We start from the raw sequence: 19,730 nt of genomic DNA on the forward strand, positions 1-19,730 counted from the left end.
GTTCTTTATGTTCGTGCTGCTCGTTTGCTGTTATTTTTTTTTCATAAATTGTTTAAATGGTTATCACCTTTCACGTTGCTGCACCAAGCAGTTGCCCTCTTGAGCAGCCGAGCTGTCTAATAGTGTCCTTCACTGCTTCTCTTACTTCCTTCATTTTCCAGCAGTACAGAAATGGATTAAGGGTTGAGTTTAGTAAAAGTAGAGACATTGTTACAGCCCAAGCCAGATTGAGGGCTGGTTTATCTATTCCAGATATTACAATAAAAGCTGTAAGAGTACCATATGGAAGATAACAAGCCAGTAATGTCATCTGTATCCACAGTGCACTAGACACTGTTTTCTTGTATCTTGCTATATTCAGAGTGATTCCTTGTCCATCCAGTTGTCTTTGGTGAACTTCTCCTTGTACTTGAGTTTGGTGATGGCGAAGCGTGAGATAAATTTTCACGTAACAGAAAGTAGATGTTCCAATGCACAATAGCACAACGATATAAGCGATGTTTATAGCAATATGGAAGTTATAAAACGCTACTAATACAATAGCAGTGGTGAAAAGCCAAAGGGTGACAACTGAGATCGATGTTCTTCTCAACGTTGCTACCTGTCTGTATCTTGACCCCAGCAACAAGACGAGAAGTCTGTCTACACTTATTGCAGTCGTTGTTAACAAAGATACTGCGCAAAACATTCCACCTATGGTCGCAAAAAGGATTGTGAGATAATAACAAAGCTTGGAGTGTTCTGGAGACATAAATAGAGCAATGCGGATAGGCTGGGTTATGAGCCCTACACCGAGATCAGTGATCGCAAGGCAACCCAACAAAAGTCTTGACGCCGGATGAAGAGACGACACCTTTTGAAGAGTAACAATGATCAGAACATTGCCCAGAAATGCAGAAATAGATTGAGGAATATTCAATGCTGAAATGACTATCTTCTGATCTATTCCAATACCAATTGTGCAGAAGTATTCTTTGGTGATGGTGTAGTTTCCTTCTTTAGTTGAGTTCTCCATTCCCAGATTCGGGCAGGTCAAGGCTAGAGTTATTATTCTTTAAATTTGAGAGATCAATCCTCTTACGAAGTACGTTTCCAACAATCCTTAGTCCACTGCTTCTATTTTTTCTGGTGATTAGAAAGAAGAGTTTTAGTCTTTGCGGAATTTCCCGCCCATGATGAGTAACAAATAGCTATTTGGAGTCAGTTTTCTAATCTCGCAAGGTGTAGGATGTATGATTTTCTTCTCCGAGTATCTAGATAATATTATAAGCATGTGGCCTGTACAAGCACTTTTGTTCCGGTTCATAGCAAGTTTCGTTTTCTCTAAAAATATATCGGCTGTGACACTTGCAACAGAATAAGCTATCTATAAATATTCATGTAAACTTTGATCTTAGTTGTCATGTAGTGTGAAGGGAAATATCACATGTGCATCCTTGGCCATTCTGTGCATTTGCCTGCGGCCTCAGACTTCTGCCATCTCCTGCTATAAAATTTGCTTTGAACAATAGCTGAAACATTTTTCTCTCTCCGATTGGCTGTCATATGCACTTGTAATGGGTTAATGTTTCCTCTTAGCATTCGTTTGCATAACTTAAATGTGGGATCATCATCAAGACGTTTTGCAGCCACCTTTCTGTGGTTTTGCTTTCCTTTTTCACCTTAAGTGTTAAACGACAAAAGACTGTGAAAAAAATTGCAGATATGACGACGAAATGAGTTATTTATCTTTCGCCGATTTTCATGAGATTAAGACATAAGAGTGTTAATTTTAATCTTTTGCCCTATGACAGAATATCTAAACGAAACAAATACGTTCAGAGCATTTAACTTCTTTTGGGAAACACCTGTTCCTGGCGAACTCACTATCGTTTATCGAGAATTGAGCTACTTTGTCTTAGGTTCGGTTTACCGACGTTTTCTCGATTAATTACAAATTAAAACAGTTTATGAGAAAAGGTTTTTTGAAGTTAAACTAGGGCAAAGTTTCGTTGGCACAAACAGGGCGTTTGAATAACTATTTGTCGACATGAAAGGTGCCATTATTGTCAGAACAACTCAATTCATGATTATTCAAACTTTAAGCTTGTCATTTTCACAAATCGTTGGTTTTTATCTTCTATATCTATTTTAATGCTCTCTAGACTAGAGGGACGAGCGCGCCTTTTATTTTCAAGGGTGTGAATTTTACCTTTTTACTCTGTGAAAAGTACTTTCTTGAATTTGAACGGCTCAGCAATTTTAATGGCTTAGATTGCAGAACCTCTCAAGAAATTGCATAATCCTTTTCACTGTAAAACTTTTTCTAGAGGCCGAGAGCGAGAAACACGGCAATTTTCGTTCATGAAATCTAGCGTTTAGAGTTAGTGTCCGTGTACCAAGTAGTAGAGCACTTGATTTTACAAACATAACGCCTTGCCATTGATGTCATTGATCATTGACTGCAAGTCTGTGAAGATTCTTGTTTCGTTTCGATTTAACGACCGTTGTAGTGAAACGAAATCCCCTGCAACAAACACCCCTCACCTCTTTGAATATTTCAGCGTACTCATAGTTTGTCAATTTTCTTGGATCAACCGACGCGTTGTATATTAAAAGCCCGGAGAGTTTGAAAAGGGTTTGACATTTTCCTATCAAGGAAAAGTTGTGTTACGTAGTTTCCATATATCAATGAGCTTATAGTTTAAATTGAAAGAACTAAATTGCTTGAAAGATGGTTACCTACTCCTGAGCTCTTCATGTGAAGTCGCAGCTACTTGCATCAACATGAATTAGTTATTCCACCCGGAGAAAGTTGAACACCCCGCAGCTGCTGATTGTAGTTTTGTAAAGATAATTGATGATCTTTTAAAGGGTGGTCCGCATTATGCTTTTTTGTTTTGACATATTGATTTATTTTAGTCAATGACTTTGAATTTCAAGTCTCCTTACGATTTATGGGATTAAAACATGCAACGCTCGTTGAACAAAGCAAGAGAGTTTGAGGAACACTTTAACAGTCAGATATTTTGTCAAAAACTCGGTTTTGTGAGGGTTAAAAAGCACTTGTTTGTCTGGGCGTGTTTATGTGGTCCGTAGAAAGTGGCATGAATTTCAGTCGATATAAGCACGCTCGCTGTAGTATGTACTAAGATTTTGGTATTAGATGCCGTAAGTTTATTTCCTGTACATCACGGTAAAATAGAAATTCTCCGTTAGTGTGTGATTGGCACTTTTCTTTTAATATATTGATATTACTTTGCTTAGGAAGATACCGAAAATTTTAAAGTGTCATTTAGAATGACTTAACAGCGCCCGTCGATCATTGTTTCGTCGGGTCATTGGCCATTTGTAGCCTCAGTTAATTAAACATACGTATGTTTAAACTAAAACTGCAGGATAAGTGTTACATTGTTCAGTATGTTCTGGAAAAGCTTAGTACATAAGTTCTGATTGTCATGCAAACAACGAACGTAATTGAACTGCACCAACTCATCTAACTCATCCGTTAAAAAGCTTAACTGTTCAGCAAATGCCTGCTGTATAGCACAATTGTTCGAGTCCTGTTAATCGGAAATTGTGAAGTACGTAGCAGCTGTTTACAAATAAAGGCAGAGAAACAAAAGAAAAGAGACAAAGCTAAAAGTCCTCGTCTGTTCCGCTCGCTGTTAGACATGTTTATTTTTCTTTCTCTTGTCACGATAAGAAAGCAAGCAACGTACAGACCGTGCAATCGGCCAATAAAATATATTACAAACAGTAATTTTATGGTAACGAGCATTCGTGAGCGCACTGAAAGCTTGGTGGAAGTGTTCATGAGTGCTCGCCCCACCCCCTACCCTGTCAAGTCTCCCGTTTTGCGCTGACTTCCAGTTGTCTCGCGATTCCATGCGCGCGTTCAACGATCGAATAAAAATACGAGAATATAGAGGGCTGTGAACAGTTTAGTTGTGGTAAAGATACGTCGTGACATTGTCAAAGGTGTTTTTTGCTTCTCGTCGAAATACGCCGAAAGGCTCGCCGGCGCTGGCGAAGCTTTTGGAAAAGAAGCGTATTATTAACCTTTCTTTACATTACTTTTTAAGATAGCTCGTGCCTTGAAATACTTACTACTTAATCCTCTTCGTTCCCTGAGGGACATAGGGCAACAACAATTAATCTCTCTCCATTTATCCCTATTTTGCACGGTTTGTTGTGCCTTGTCCCATGTGAGGTTTACCTCACTGAGCTCGGCTATGGCAGGTCGGTGGCAGGTTTTTTTGGCCCACCAAGTTTTTTGTGCCTCTCAAATCACCTGGGCTGTCTTTGTCGTCTCGTGCATGGTGTAGGCATTTCATGTTCCCATGAAATCTTAGCTTTGGGCCCAAGTAGGCTACCTTTTATGCTCCTGACTTGCTGTGGTGGGCTTTCATTAGAAGCGGTCATACTGCCGGCGGGCTGGCTTCAGGCAACTGAAGGGTCTATGGTAAAAGTGTTATGATTTCGTTGTTTCTGTGACTGGGTGTTTGTTTAACGAGCTAGGGTCGTTAACACCATACTCAATCCCTAGCCCGGAGGGCCAGGTGCTATAGCCGGTCTGTCGTCTCGCTTGGGACCTGTCCGGCTTGGTTAAACCTGCCATGGGTCAAGACCCCCCGACATAGCTCGCAGGAGCCAAAAGACACCCAAGCCTCACCACCACGGCAAGGACACAGCAGAAGGTCAAAATTGAATCATAATGGCCAACAGAGACATATGAAATTATACCACGCAGAAAAAGTTAAAAAAACACACACACACAAACACACCGCAGCTGTTGTTAGTCTGTTTGTATTTTTCCTTCTTTTGTTCCTCCTCTCCACGAATATAAATACAACTTTTACAAGATATACTGAGCAAGGACCATTTTAGCACTTATAATTTAATGTACTCTAAGTTTTTTTACGATTGAAAGTTGAATTCGAGACTGTAGTGTGGCTCTTTATTCTTTATAGAACATTGCCTCGAAACCTGAACTGAGGAATGTTCAGTCTATCGCACCGTTAACTTGATAAGCAGCAGAATTGTCTGATTGTGTCCTTCACTGCTTGTCTTACTTCCTTCATCTTCCAGCAGTACAGAAATGGATTAAGCGACGAGTTTAACAAAAGCAGCGAGATTGTTACATACCAAACTAGACCTAGGGCCTTTGAATCTGACCTAGTTATAACAACTGTAGCTGTGACTATAGCATATGGCAGATAACAAGCCAATAATGCCAGCTGCACCCACAGTACACTAGACAGTGTCTTTGTATCTTGCTATATTCAGTGGAATTCCTCCTTCATCCAGTTGTCTTTGGTGAACTTCTCCTTGCACTTGAGTTTGGTGATGGCGAAGCGTGAAAATTCTGTTCTCATGGTAACTCACTCTTTTCCAGTCCCCACCCTCGTAATTTCAATATGTTACTGATTTTCAGCTCGAAAAACGTTAAACGAGGCCACCAACTCGAGCTAACATATTTATATGCTTGCTGGATCATGCATATGAGGCACCATTTGCAAATACCAAAATGAAACAGCAAAGGTGGCCAGAAATGACTTTAATATTGGGGAGGTCTGGAACCCAGTCCGTTGCCATGGTAACATAACTGTTAAGCTCGTATTCTGGAGCACATTTGGAAGAATCTTATGCAAAGACTCAAACCTTTCTTATACAAATTGGCTGAGATATCTTTTTTCATCATATTTGATCAAAATTTGGTGAGTGTATGAGGTCATCACTTGGTAATTTGCATATTTTAAAAACTTGAATATCACTGGAACGAAAAGAGATATTTGAAAATAGTAAACAGCATTTTTCTTCTCATGCAGGCTACTTAATTATGTTTTAAAATAGCTTTGATAGGAAAGATGCGATTTTCGTCATAGTACCACTTTAACGACGAGTAGCGTATTGCTCAGTAGTTGGCGTGGCATTGGCGTCTATTAGCGTTTTTGATGGCAGGCTTTGGCGTTTTCTTTTGTCGCTAGGGTTTGCGTTACTGTAGTAGGCCTGGTACGGAGCAGTTTCTTGTTTCTCCGGGTCAGCGGTTTATTGTTGCAATTCATGCGTGTGCCTTTACTATTTTACTGTGCTTAGAGTTCGGAGCGTCTTGATCAGTTTTGGAGTTTTGTAGTGTTTTCTCCCACCCTCCTCTCCCTTTATTATTATCACCTTATTGCGTTCGACAGAACGCAGTTCTAATCGCGTAATGCAGAAAAATTCGAGATCTGTGAATCTATCTATCTATCGGGGGACACCAATTTGGTCCCCCCAAAAAATTCTTCAGGGGCGCATGACGTCATGCCCATGTTTGTCCATGTGCTTTCTTTCGAGTGTTGCGCAATATTGCGGACTTTCGAGAGTCGAGGAAGCTTATTGTGGACTCTAGCGATACTGAAGTTGTTTATTTAAAGTTCGAAATCAGTGTTAATGGCATTTAAAAACCTTGTAGACATGTCGTCATGAAATGTGTACGACTTTTCGAGGCAGCTTATTGAAGACTGTAGCGGATACGTTTATTTAAAGTTCGAAGTCAATGTTAATGACATTTAAAAACCTTGCAGACGTGTCTTCACGAAATGTGTGCGACTTTTCGTACGAACAAAAAGCTGTAGTTGGGCTTTGTGTTGTGTACCCTCTTCTCTTCGTCCGAAACCAATGCTGCATTCTGCTGAATAAATCAAAGGAGGAAATGATTTTCACTTCGCTGGCCTAGATTTCTGTGCGCAAACTATGTAACGTAAACCCAACGAAAGTGTTTACTTAGGAAATGAGTTACTCCCAAAGGGTTGCAAATAATTGTCCTAGTTTTGGCAATAAAAGCACGTCGTCTCGCATACCGACGAAACAAACATGGTTGGTGTCGATTTACACGGTCAGTATAAAACACGCACTGCGGACTGCGGACTGCAGACTACGGACTTCGGACTGGGTATAAAACACAGACTTATGTACAAAACGCGGACTAAGCATTACGGACTGGGCATAAAACGCGCGCGGACTCAGGTATAAAATGGGGACTGCGGACTAAATGCGTCCTCCCGACTGCAGTCCATGTTTTTTACTGACCAGTCGTAACTAATATTACACAATACTTGTATAAACGAGAACAAACCCTCTCGTATGCACGTGCTTTCCGGTCAATTCATTTGTTTTTGCCCCTGCTGAAGGGAGACCAATTTCACGCCTACCTAACAGCTCAGGCACAAAATGCTTTCCCTAGAATTTTTTTTTGTCGTTGTTTTTTAACATACCAAGCCTACTAAAACTCGAACGCACCCTTTAATCTACGATTACTACTAGTTTATTATTATTTTATTAGTATTTTTATTGTTATTTTGTTATTTATTATTATTATTATTATTATTATTATTATTGTTATTATTATTGTTTATTATTGTTATTATTTTTATTATTTCCACTGAGCTTCTGGTTCTGTGTGACGGGTGCTTGGGCTGGGGCTGGATATGGCTAGCGGGGCTCGTGGCTGGGTTGCGGTTAGGGCAGGCTTTTAGGGTGCTCTTGCTACCTGGGTTTTGGGGTCGGCAGCTCCAGCCCCCAGGTTCCTGTGCACCCAACCTCCATGTGCGACTCAGGCGTTAAGAATATTTATGTTTTGTAACTTATGCGACCAATGTTCCTACGTACTAGTGATGCACTGTTCAGTCTCTAGTGGCATACCCTGAAATTCCCCATGATTGGGAAGAAAATTCGTTGTAGGAGACGAGAAAAACTGTAGAAATATATTTTATATGACGCCTCTCCCATGAGTATTACAGGTACTAGACAGGCAACGTACAAAGTACAACTTTAACCGTATTTATACCTAAACGTGTAAAGCTTTTAAAGCTGGTTCACGTTCTTCCGTCTGAATTTGGGATAATCAAATGAAAATGGCAAAGGAAGTTGTTCAGTTGTGGCGGTGAGAAGTCAATCCGAAATTTTGTTTCAGAATTTCTGTCAGTTTACAAGCACGTGTGACAAAGGTCTCGCAATCTTATGCAGTTTCCTTCCCCGTTCTTGAGTTCTCGGTAGCTGTGTGGCAGATTCATCCACGACTGCGTTTAGTTTTCTTTCTCTCGTGTCAGGATTTCCCAAGTTTTAAGTGATGGAAAGTTGAATTGGAAAGAGTAGAGTGGTGTTTCATCCACGTTTGAACCTTTTTTCAAAGTCTGATCTGAGGGACGTTAACTTTATCACATCGTTACCTTGATAAGCTGCAGAATTGTCTGATTGTGTCTTTCACTGCTTGTCTTACCTCCTTCATCTTCCAGCAGTACAGAAATGGATTTAGGGTTGAGTTTAACAAAAGCAGCGAGACTGTTACAGTCCCAACGAGACCCAGGGCTGTCGAATGTAATCCAGTGATTAGAATAAAAGCTGTGAGAGTACCATATGGAAGGTAACAAGCCAGTAATGTCATCTGTATCCACAGTGCACTAGACACGGTTTTTCTGTATCTTGCTATATTCACTGGAATTCTTCCTCCACTCAGTTGTCCTTGGTGAACCTGACCTTGCACTTGAGTATGATGATGGCGAAGTGTAAGATAAATTTTCGTGTAGCAGACAATTGATGTTACTATACAAAATAACAGTGCTATGCAGATGATGACCAGCACTTAAAAGCCATGAGGTAACGGCAAAGACCCATATTCTCTTTAAAGTTACTACCTGTCTGTATCTTAGTCCCAACATCAGGGCGAGAAGTCTGTCCACACTTATTGCAGTCAGTGTTAACACGGAAACTGCACAAAACATTCCACCTATGCTCTCGTAAAGGAGGTTAATATAGTAACAACGTTTAGAGTGTTCTGGGGACATAAATAAGCTTACGCGGAGAGGTCGTGTAACAAGGCCCACGCTGAGATCTGTGCTTGCAAGGCAACCTAACAAAAGTTTTGATGGCGGATGAAGGGACGACACCTTTGTAAGAGCAACAATGATCAGAACATTGCCTAAAAATGTCATGATGGAAAGTGGAATATTTATCGCTATAAGAAATATCTTTTGATGAATTCCAAGACCTGTTGTGCAAAGGTACTCCTGAGTGGTGGTTTGGTGTTCATCTTTCGTGAAGTTCGCCATTTTGTTTTGAGCTTGTTATGACAAGAGTCAAAGTTACTTTACTTTGTTCTCAGTTTTCTTTTAAATGTGCACGTACGGCCTGGTACGAGGTTTTAATACTCTTCTTTTGTGTTTGTTCTCTTTCCTGGTGATTAGAGAGTAGGTTTTGGAGGAAAGAAATTCGCATTAATGAGGGTTGACAAATGGCTATACCATTTCAAATTTTCCTAAACACGTAAGCACTAGGATTTCTGAGCTAAGATGATTTCTTGAGCATCTAGCTTGGAACACCTGATGTTGATGATGTTCACAAACCTTCTCGTACTCGTGCTCAAATCAATAGTCCCTTAATATCCGCTTTCATTGCCTTTCTAATTCTTGTTCTTGGCTTTAGTGGGACGATTGAAGACGCTTATGTCCGATTTTTTTTTGTGACTTTTTCATACGTTGGTTAGAGCTGCATCCAGATAATTCAAGTAGTCAAAAAGCCCTTCGCTTTGGGCAATCGCCTAATAAAAGGCCTTTTCCATTTGTGTTTATAATAGTTTTCCCTCTTAGCATTTGTTTGCATAAATTGGAAGGTGACGTTACATTGTATAAAATGCATTAACCGTTCTTTGACGCGGCTTCCTTTTCCTCCATTTAGTTGCAATTAACAAAGTAAATGTAAAAACAAGAAATTACAGCTTTGACATCTTTTGAGCAGTTTTCACCTGAGTGTCCAAAAGTAATTGTTTTTGCGTTATTACGCCGCACGATTGGCTCAAAAAAGTCGCGCCAATTTTTGATATAATCAGAAGCAAACCAAAACCAATCGGTAACTCGCTTGCACACGTTTTCCCGCGCTTTGCGTCAGCTACAATTTACTACGATTTACTATATACCATGAGTTGACGGATTGTCTGTGTCCTTTGTGATGGGCCAAGAGTACTTGCTTTGGTTTTAGTTTTACGACACTCAGTTGAAATCCGCTACCGCGATCGCTATTAACGACACCGTCATTATGGTTCAATCTCTCGCCCTCGAACTGAAAAAACGTTTTCTTCCTGTCGCTTGCATGTAGCAGCTGTTATCTCTGTAATGTAAACAGATTATTGCTGAGATATCTTAGACTCGATTTGCTGTAGTTTTTGCCAGTGTAAGAAAAGTCTGAAATCAAAACAGATTAAATATAACTAGGTCAGGAGCAAGGAGCAAAGTTATCATTAGCAGGGCGTTGTTTGAATTTATAGTGCGCGAATTTCGGAGAAGATACGAAAGGTGGCAAGGTCTGTTCGGACCAAATGCTGGGAAGTTCATGTTTTAGGTATTTTTTCTGCTCTTTTTTTCCCCCTCTACATGAAACAGGGACGAGACTCTCACCATTTCTCGTTAGTAAACCTCAGCTTTGTCCAAAAGTGTTTATTTCTTCTTTGAAGGTGCATCATGAAATAGAGGGCTGTGACAAACACTACTGATCTTGAATTTAATTACTTAGCTTGCTGAGCGCTTTCAAGAAGTTACAGCATGATGTTTATGGTAGAACTCGCCGTGTTATATGGGAATTCTATTTTGCTTGCATGAGAATCGAACGTTTTGCGTCAACCATTCCACGCATCTAGAAATGGAACTCTCCTTTGTATGAGTATCACGCACTACCTGTGATTACCTCGGTTTCACTTTGTTTGGTTTTAATGACAACTTCAGTGGACACCCCCTCCCCCTGCCCCCTTCATTTACATAACACTTTGCAGCTGGTGTTTCTTTTTTATTCGATTCATTACAAGAATTGTTTTTGTTATTATCTCGTTGAAACACCACAGATACAAATGCAAATGTTACAATATATGTTAGGAATAATGATTGATTATGTAGAAAGTAACGATCAAGTAGACTGCAAATTGCATACACAGAAACTGAAATCATGTAATAACTTAACTACACTACGTTTTCTCTCTCATTTCTTTTACTGTACTCTTGACCCAACAGTTGGTACATTAGCTAGTGCTTTTTTGCCGCCTTTTAGAAGGGATTTATACTCTTTTTGATTCAAATTTATTTCAATCAACAAAGAGACGTTGTTTGTGTCGGTGCTGTGAATTTGCTGTCTTTTCACTTTATACATTATTGCCGTTGAACTTGGGATTAGCAGCAAACGTGTTTGATTGTGTCCATGACGGCTTTTCGTACTTCCCTCATCTTCCAGCAGTATAGTAATGGGTTTAGAGTTGAGTTAAACAAAAGCAGAGTTACCGTTACAGCCCAAGAAAAGTTAACAGATAGTGTCTGCGATCCAGTGTTAACAAATGCACCCACCGATATGGCATATGGAAGATAACAAGCCAGTAGTGTAACTTGCACTAACAATGCAGTAGACACAGTCTTTCTGTAACGTGCTATATTCAGGGTAACTCCTTCTCCACTTGGTTGCCCTTGCTGAACATGGCCCTGCACATGAGTTTGGTGATGGCGAAGTGTAAGATAAATTTTCGTGTAACACAAGGTTGAGGTTACTATGCACGTTAACAACACTATGCAGACAAATATTACAGCAATACGAAAGCTGTAAATTACTGTCAGTGCAATAGCAGTGCTAGAAAACCAAAAAGCAGCGACAAGAAGCCACACCCTTCTCAAAGTTACTGCCTGTTTGTACCTTAGCCTCAACAACAGGGCCAGAAGTCTGTCTACACTTATTGCAGTCAGAGTGAGCAAAGATACTCCACAAAAGATTGAACCTACGGTATTAAATAAGATTCTTAAATAGTGGCAATGTTTGGAGTATTCCGAAGACATTCTGTAAGCAATGTAGAGAGGCTGTGTAATAAGACCCACACAGAGATCTGTGCTGGCGAGGCAAGCGAGGAGAAGTTTTGATGGCGGATGGATGGACGTCACCCTTTGAAGAGCAACAATTGTGAGAACATTCCCCAGAATTGCAGAGATGGAGAGGGGAATATTAAAAGTTAAAATAAATATCCTTTGATGCATTCTGTTAAGAGTTATTGGGCAGAACAATTCTTGAGTGGTCGTGTTGTTTCCATCTTTTGGTGAGTTCGCCATTTCTCGCCAGCTAGTTACTATGACAAGAGTTACTAATCGCTTGCTTTGTTATCAGTTTCCGTCTTCAGAAGGTTTCAGCATTTTTCTATTGCTTCATTGAGCAAGTCTTTATCCTGGTCCAGTAGTCGTTTTCCTGGTGATTGGAACAGTTTTTTAGTTCATAGAATTACAGACATGAAAACTAACGAAAGACTGTTCAGAGTTTTCCAAACAAGGGAAGACTGGCTTTTACACTCAGAATCGTTATTTATATTTTTTATTTTTAATGTTGTCATTTTATCTTTCGCCGGGAGAAGATCGCGAACATACGGTCCCGTTCGCTATTTACCATCTTTTACTGTTCATTTGCTCAAACTCACGGGAGTGATTATTTCATTCAAAATTCTTGCTAAAAAAAAGTTTAAGTACTGTAATGAGTTTGGTAAAGCGCGTTTCGATTCGAGCCAAGACAGTAGTTTGTTTATATTGGCTGCAAATCATAATCTCTGGCGGATGTGAAATTATTTTTATCGATATTGGCACGAAATTGCCATTTCAAGAAAACTTTTGCCCTTTCATCGAGTACATTCGAAAGTGCATGCTAAAATAGTTTTAATGTCCGTCAAGTTTGGAAATAACTTTACACTGTTTTACCACTGCCGAGCGAAGACATATCAGATCGACGTTTTAATTTATCTTTCGAGAAGGAAAACAGGTCCCTCATTGAATTCCGCTATTTTACTGTTAATTGAATTTCCCATTCACAGTAAATGGTTTGAACCCAGGAGTATCAGTAGTTCGTATAGTGTGATCGTCCGGGTGAGTGTAGTTCTGAAAAGAACTGTTGTTGGTGACAACAACAGTTCTTTTCAGAACTACACTCACCCGGACGATCACACTATACGAACTACTGAATTTCCCATTGTTTTATATAAATTCAAACTTAAATGCTTGCAATTGCTTGTCGCTATTCAGATTCTCGCAAGTGTCTGACAAAGCTAAATTTTAATCCGGCCGTGTTATTTTCATTTCAGGTCTCGCTCCTCAGACATTCGCCGCGATTTTAGCATGAAAGTAAAGCTGCGATATTAATGACACATTATTAACGAAGCCAAAGCTGAATGTGTTCTGCTTTTTTAGACTTCCGAAACACCGTACAAACTCAGTACCAGCCTGCATGTGAAGTTTTCCCGGCCATATAGGACAGTCGATAAGAAGATGAATCATTAACAAGGCTTCTTTAAAATACATTTTAAAAAAGTACCTGAAAGATGGACCCTGTAACGGTCTTGTATAAGTGGTATACAGTCGTTTAGTCGATGGTGTTATGAAGATATTCTTTAAACAGTTTGTGCGATTTTCAGTGAAAAAATCACTCGCATTGATACTACGCGAATCAATTCGGAGAATCTTCAAGACCAGACGTAGACTGAATGTCGGTCAACAAATGATCTCCATTCTTCGTTTTGATCAAAATGACAAATAGCTCTGTAAAGAGACTTAACGGGTGCATGGCACTAAAGTGACAAAATGACTGCTTGTTCCAAAAACCGCCAGCTGCGCTTTTGTACTTCAGTCTTTCAGCCAATAGCAGGAATTCAGAAGGGCCCAAAAGTAAATATATCGTGAGCTTGATTTGAATTTACTGACGTTTTTCTGTCAGAAATCAAATTAATTTTATAGGAAAAGACTTGTGATAATCTTTTTTTGGAGCAAAATTAGAGACAAAGTTTTGGCAACCTAAAGAGCAATGTGTGCCAGAGTTAAATTCAATTAATTTCTACTCTTTTTAAAACTTTAAGCTACTTATTTTGGTAAAGCGTTTCATCTGTTTGTAATCTTCTTTTGGTTTTGCTCCCTAAATGCAAAGGACGAATTTCTCTCCCGTTTTGTTTTGTCAGGATACATTTTTAAGTTTTTACTGAGGTAAATTGAATACTGCTTCACGGAACTTTATCTTGAATTTCAATTACGTAGCCTGCTGAGGGCAGCTAAGAAGAAATTTTATTTATACAGAATGATGTTTTAGTAAAACGTGTCGTGTTGTTTGAGACTTATTTCATTTGTCGAACGCGAGATACGTCGGCGATGTCCTTTAACGAGAATCGAGAAATGGAACACTCTGTTCTACAAGTATCACACTTTTACCTTGATCACTTTGTGCAAGCTGGAAAAGTTTTAATTACAGCTGTAGTGGAAATAGAATGTCCTACAACACCTTCATTTGAATGTTTATTGCAATAATCAGTAACTCTGATTGGTTGTTTTGGTGTTTCGTAATTCTAGTCGCTCTAGAACCGTTGTGCTAAGCGGCATGTGTAGTTCACATTGCGAATCTAGTATACTTTACCGCGCTTGCCATAAGATCGATACAGGCGGGTACATTTACAAATGTAAGAACATTGCCATAGCGAGACTAACTATGGAAACTACACAACATCAGAGCTTTAACTGTTGAGCGTCGATCTTAAGCTTTTTACTGGAGTTCAAAACGAAACTGCACTGCTGACTGATAGTAAATATCTTTCATTACCTGTCTCCTTCTTGTTTGTGCGTGCGTAAGGTTTAGACCTTTACGGGAGTCTTTCAGAAAACCTTTCGTACTCGCGTCGCTTTTAACGAAACCATAGAAGAGTATACTTCACCATGCATAAAGCTAACAAATAGAAGAATCAGATGAATTAATTATTTTAAAGATGTGTTCTATTGCACGCAAGCCTTCAAACGCAATACTGACAACGTTTCCTCAACTGAATTACCTGCCTTCTTCTTCGAACATACGACCAAACAAACTGCATCTTGTCAACCAGCAGATGACGGACTGCAAAAGTGCGTGAGGCTTTTTCGCTATTCCTGTTGGTTACTGATAAAATTTATATTGGGAGCTAGACGAATATTTGAATATCGTTGTCGCATGAGAAGGCCTAAGAGAGGAAGTTTTTGATTTATTAAAAAAGCCTCAAAGTTTGGCGCATTGATAATCGAGAGACATTTTGGCCAAGTTTCACTGATAAAAATCTATCAGTTTCACGTTCCAGGGAAACCGCAGAAAACTAAATCTCGAGTGTTTTGCAAGGTTATCGTACCTCATAACGTGGTTGTCAACTCTATCATGCCGACGACGAATGAAAAACAAGCTTGGAACTCCCAAAGGTAGTCCAAATGAAAACAACCCACTGAAATTTGCGGGGAAATATTGATATGCGATAACGGGAAAATTACGATCCGACAGAAAGGCTTCTGGCACGGGAAAATCGAAAAGAAACAAGGCGGTCTAGTGTATAGAGCAAGAGAAAAAAGTAGGGGAAGCCGAGTGCGGAACTAGCAATTAAAATCGATCAAAACGTGTTTACTAATATAAACTCACCAGGTTGAGCTTTTGCTGTAGTACTGAAAACGTACTTAAAACCTTTTTGGAAGCTGGTTTAACCATAGTACAATACTGTGCTGGGGCATGTTGGCCATAGTTTTTTACCGCAGATTAAAACAATAGCCAAGTATCGCTTCACAATTGGCCGTTCCCATTTGTTTTCACAACAGTTCTAGTTGCGGGTAATTTTATCTCTTAGCATTTGTTTGCGCAACTTTGAAAATGCGTTATTTTGTATAAAATGCCGCAATTTCCCTCCTGTGGCCCTTACAAAACTGTGAATAAAACCAATTGCCGGTTTGCTCTGTGCCGAGAACATGACGAATGAACGGCACACACCGATCGCTACATATGAAAATCGTTCTTTGTAATTCATTCTTTCAGCGGGTGAGAGAATTACCCGAAACAATGATCTTTAGGCATTAATTTTTATCGGTTGGCAGCTGGTCGGGAAGTTGACAAGCGTCGGGTAAATGAAAGCATAGTTGGTAGTTGCTGAGCTATCTTGGGTTCGTTGTCCTCGCGCATCCGGCGCGTCAGAAAACAAACTGAAACGGTTGTAATTGGAAGCGTCAGTTTGTGTTTTCATTTCAAAGATACTAATCGATCGATTGGTTATCATTGCGGGGAAAATGTACCGAGTAAAGAGAAATGTCGCACTTTCTTTTATGACATTGCCTAGTGAAAACGTTTCAAAATACACAAGTTAATCACAGACTAAGACAGACTTTTTTTCCGGCCCTATCCCCCACTCGGGGGCAAGGAACTAAGCAAGCAAGCTGAAATGGCCTCCCTCGACTAAAAATAAGATCTTCAAAATTTAATTTTGTTGACTGTATTCTAAATATATCAGTAATTAATATTTCATGAGTAGATAGTTCCCGGCGTATGCATTGTTACAGAATGACATCTTTGTTATCGAGTTAAGAGTTTCTTTTGGGACTTTTGTCTTTTATTTAGGTTCATCAATTCTCACAATCGTAAGCATGTCAGTTTCCAAGTTGCTGTAAATCATTTAGCAGACCGCTCACCCAAGGAGCTTGGAATACTGAGGGGACGCACGTATTCGTATGGTTATAACGGTGGTCTGCCATTTCATCCAGACTTGTCAACTTTGAAAGATGTCCCAGACACGTTGGACTGGCGTCTTTATGGTAATAGCAACATGCATGCCAGTTTAATACTTGACGGTCCGAGCGCAGCGAGGTCCTTAAAAAAAACAAGGACCTATATCTTCCCACTACGTGACTGAAATGTTGATAAGAATAAAAAGAGGCAAAATGGGCGTCTACCGCAACGCACAAGCTATGTTTCCACAGCCTTATGCAACATTGCCGCCCAAGTGAGTATGTGAGAACCCAAAAGATCTTTTGGGCTAACCTGCGTTTCCTTTGTTTCTACCTGGAAAGGGAAACCTTCAGTTCGCAGGCTTACCTACAACTAACTCACAACTGACTGCCATCCTATCTCTAGTAGAGTGTTTGGTGAATGGAACATTTTAGCATCAGTAGCGAGATTTTTATATTACCAGGTCAAAGTTGACTGTTTGCCACGACAATCATTGTTCATTTTAGGTGCGGTGACTCCAGTTAAAGACCAAGCAGTATGTGGTTCATGTTGGAGCTTTGGCTCCACTGGAGCCATTGAAGGTGCCTTGTTTCTCAAGGTGGGTTTGCTTTGAAAATTCCTTACCGGTCGTAGCCAAACTTCAGTGTGCAGGTAATCTATCGTATCTCCCACAACGGGCTTCTCCCGCTTTCTTGCGCACTGTTTCATTTACTTTGTTTGCATGTTGCGACCTGCCAGTCAAGTAGGTGGTCATTGCTTTAACTCTAGATCCTTTTCAGAAGTGTTTGACATTAAACAATTATTGGATGAGGTTTTTGTGATATCCAGAATAATCAAGGTCGAGGTAGGGGGTTATCAGCCGAAGCCTTCGGCTTCGGCTGATAACCCTTACCGAGGCCTTGATTATTCTAGATATCACAAAAACCGAATCCAATAATTGTTTTATTATACATTCAACGGAAAAGAATGGAAGTTATGTTTTTGCTTCGTCACTGACGGGAAGCAACACAAAGCGCGCGAACTTGACATGATTGCTCTTAGAAATCATGCACCGCGGTCACACATGACATGATTACCCGTGACCTTGAGTGTCCTTGACATGATTATTGTATAATCTGCAGTTATGACGTCACAGGCGCTGATTTTGAAAATTCACTGTACGCTTTCGGCCAATCAGAAAAGAGATAGTGAGTTCAATGTATAATAATCACAATAACTGCAAAGCAGACGAGTAAGATTACCTTAACATATTACCCCCACTTAGGGAACTCAAGAAAACACCACCAACCCCGCCCCCCAGATGCCTCCACTCCTGTCAAATACTGATCAAAACGTCTTCCAGGAGACTCCATGGTTAGTAGTCATATCAGAGTCACAACGCTTACTAGTGCTTTATCTGTCTGATTCTTGCAGACAAAGAATCTTGTTCGCCTTTCTCAACAAAACTTGATCGATTGCTCCTGGGGTTTTGGTAACAACGGATGTGATGGTGGAGAGGAGTTTCGATCGTATCAGTGGGTGATGAAGCATGGTGGAATAGCTACAGAGGAAACCTATGGGCAGTACTTGGCCCAGGTATGTATTCAATTAACAACGTTGTCCTCAGGCAGACTGGTCTCCTCTTTCACTTACAATCCGTATATCCTGTTTGCTTAGGATGGACGGTGTCACAACGGGACCATTGGTGCAAAGATTTCTGGTTTTGTGAACGTTACCTCAGGAGACCTAAGCGCTCTCAAGATTGCCATAGCTCAAAATGGGCCAGTAGCTGTGGGGATAGATGCGTCACACAGATCATTCGCTTTTTACTCCTTTGGAGTGTACTATGAACCCCAGTGTGGTACGTTGAACTAAAGGGGGTCGGTCAAGCTATGTTTGGTGTTTTTTGCTCATGTTTCTGGTTATGAACTGTACACGCCAAAAGGACAATGAAATATTTATTGACTCCTTTCGCAGTCGTTATACTCTGGTCCCATAGACTATCTTCTCCTTTCGTCTACTTAGCCTAGTCCACACTAGCAACATAACGACATAACGACATCAGAAGGACGTTATGTGGTCATGCTTCCTATGTGAACATCTGACATGATAGTAACATAACAGCATAAACATAACGATATAGGGGAAAAAAACTGATCTTTTCCTTATGTGTTTATGTCGATGTTCTCATTACCGACACAAGCGATTATATCGTTATGCCATTATGTCTATATGTATATGTCGCTAGTGTGAACCAGGCCTTATTAAAGCGAAAAAGCCGTGGCTCACGCGGAAAATCAAAGCAGGTTGATTTTCTGCTTCGCGGTTCAAATCCGATTTGAGGGAAGGAAAAGAAAACCTGTGGGTCCAGGTCACAGAGGAAGTCTGAAAATGCCTTGAAATGACGTTATGACATTGAATATTATACTCTACCTTCCCATAAAACTGAATTAGAATTGGAATCGACTAAGCTCGTGTGTCACTCGTCATTTCATTCCTTACTCTTGTTTTTTTTTTTTTCTCCGCTAGGAAATAAAGAAGAAGATTTAGACCATGCGGTGCTCGCCGTTGGTTATGGGACCATGAACGGTCAGGCTTACTGGCTAGTTAAGAACTCCTGGTCCACCCACTGGGGTGATGACGGCTACGTGCTCATGTCTCAGAAGGATAACAACTGTGGAGTAGCCACAGATGCCACCTTCGTTCAAATGGAATAGGCCTGTGTTCTTCGTTAGCACACACGTCCTAAATTGTATCCGCGGCAACGACAATGGATTAACGATCAAATCGATTAGATCTACCTAACTAGAAAAGTAGGAATTCCAAACCACTGAGATCGCTGGGTGCTTACCATTTAGCCAACTGAGCAAAACATTCTGAAGTTTCGGCAGAGAGTTTCCTGAAATCCGTTTAAAATTTGTGATTTAAACACCTTCAGGGGTATTATTTCTCTTTTTTTTGTCGTAACGGAAGGTCGGAAATTTTCTTGCCATTTGCTCGTTCTCTTTTTTCCTAGTCTCCCATTTAGGAACAAAAAATCAGAAACTGAATTACCAGTGAAAGTGCCATTTCTTTCGGTTGTTTTGCTGATTTTGAGAAAATCGTCACAACTATTCGACGGTCATCCTAACCTGCTACTTCCTATACATTGTAAGCACTCGCTTTATCAGTTTAGAGTTCAGAAACTGAATCATGTAAATGATCTTTGAACAAAAATTGTAATAAAGCATTAAGCTATTTTTGTA

At 40.1% G+C, this 19,730-nt stretch overlaps 3 protein-coding genes and 1 pseudogene across 4 annotated transcripts in view; 1 reads left to right on the top strand and 3 right to left on the bottom strand.

Annotated features, from left to right (window-relative positions):
- The window catches only part of LOC110058367 (digestive cysteine proteinase 1-like), a 35,900-nt gene extending 16,170 nt beyond the window's left edge, over positions 1-19,730 (top strand). Inside the window, exons 5-9 of the mRNA XM_089279727.1 lie at positions 16,399-16,592; positions 17,013-17,104; positions 17,920-18,081; positions 18,163-18,346; positions 19,015-19,730. Coding sequence (XP_089135853.1) covers positions 16,399-16,592; positions 17,013-17,104; positions 17,920-18,081; positions 18,163-18,346; positions 19,015-19,202 — 820 coding nt within the window. The 3' untranslated portion in view covers positions 19,203-19,730. The remainder of the gene's footprint in view (positions 1-16,398; positions 16,593-17,012; positions 17,105-17,919; positions 18,082-18,162; positions 18,347-19,014) is intronic.
- On the bottom strand, positions 59-1,136 carry LOC110058146 (melanocyte-stimulating hormone receptor-like). The gene has a single exon (XM_089279730.1). The coding sequence runs from the start codon at positions 1,013-1,015 to the stop codon at positions 71-73; it is 945 nt and encodes a 314-aa protein (XP_089135856.1). The 5' UTR covers positions 1,016-1,136; the 3' UTR covers positions 59-70.
- LOC110058172 (melanocyte-stimulating hormone receptor-like) lies at positions 4,979-9,083 on the bottom strand (annotated as a pseudogene).
- On the bottom strand, positions 10,780-15,643 carry LOC110058171 (trace amine-associated receptor 9-like). 2 transcript variants are annotated; one of them, XM_089279732.1, is made up of 3 exons: positions 14,828-15,297; positions 14,602-14,724; positions 10,780-12,222 (listed from the first exon to the last, which is right to left on the bottom strand). In XM_089279732.1, exon 3 carries the CDS (start codon positions 12,087-12,089, stop codon positions 11,172-11,174), a length of 918 nt encoding a protein of 305 aa, XP_089135858.1. In that variant the 5' UTR covers positions 12,090-12,222; positions 14,602-14,724; positions 14,828-15,297; the 3' UTR covers positions 10,780-11,171. The 2 variants fall into 2 exon arrangements, with proteins under 2 accessions (XP_089135858.1, XP_089135859.1); XM_089279733.1 differs by lacking the exons at positions 14,602-14,724; positions 14,828-15,297 and adding an exon at positions 15,436-15,643.

The sequence above is a fragment of the Orbicella faveolata genome, unplaced genomic scaffold, assembly GCF_042242905.1.
Source record: "Orbicella faveolata isolate gen_17 unplaced genomic scaffold, um_ofav_v1 contig_47, whole genome shotgun sequence".
In the NCBI taxonomy this organism is placed as follows: Eukaryota; Metazoa; Cnidaria; class Anthozoa; order Scleractinia; family Merulinidae; genus Orbicella; species Orbicella faveolata.

What these genes read in the sequence shown, in the direction of transcription:
- LOC110058146 (XM_089279730.1), bottom strand. Translation starts at nt 1,015, where the DNA reads ATGGAGAACTCAACTAAAGAAGGAAACTACACCATCACCAAAGAATAC.
- LOC110058171 (XM_089279733.1), bottom strand. Translation starts at nt 12,089, where the DNA reads ATGGCGAACTCACCAAAAGATGGAAACAACACGACCACTCAAGAATTG.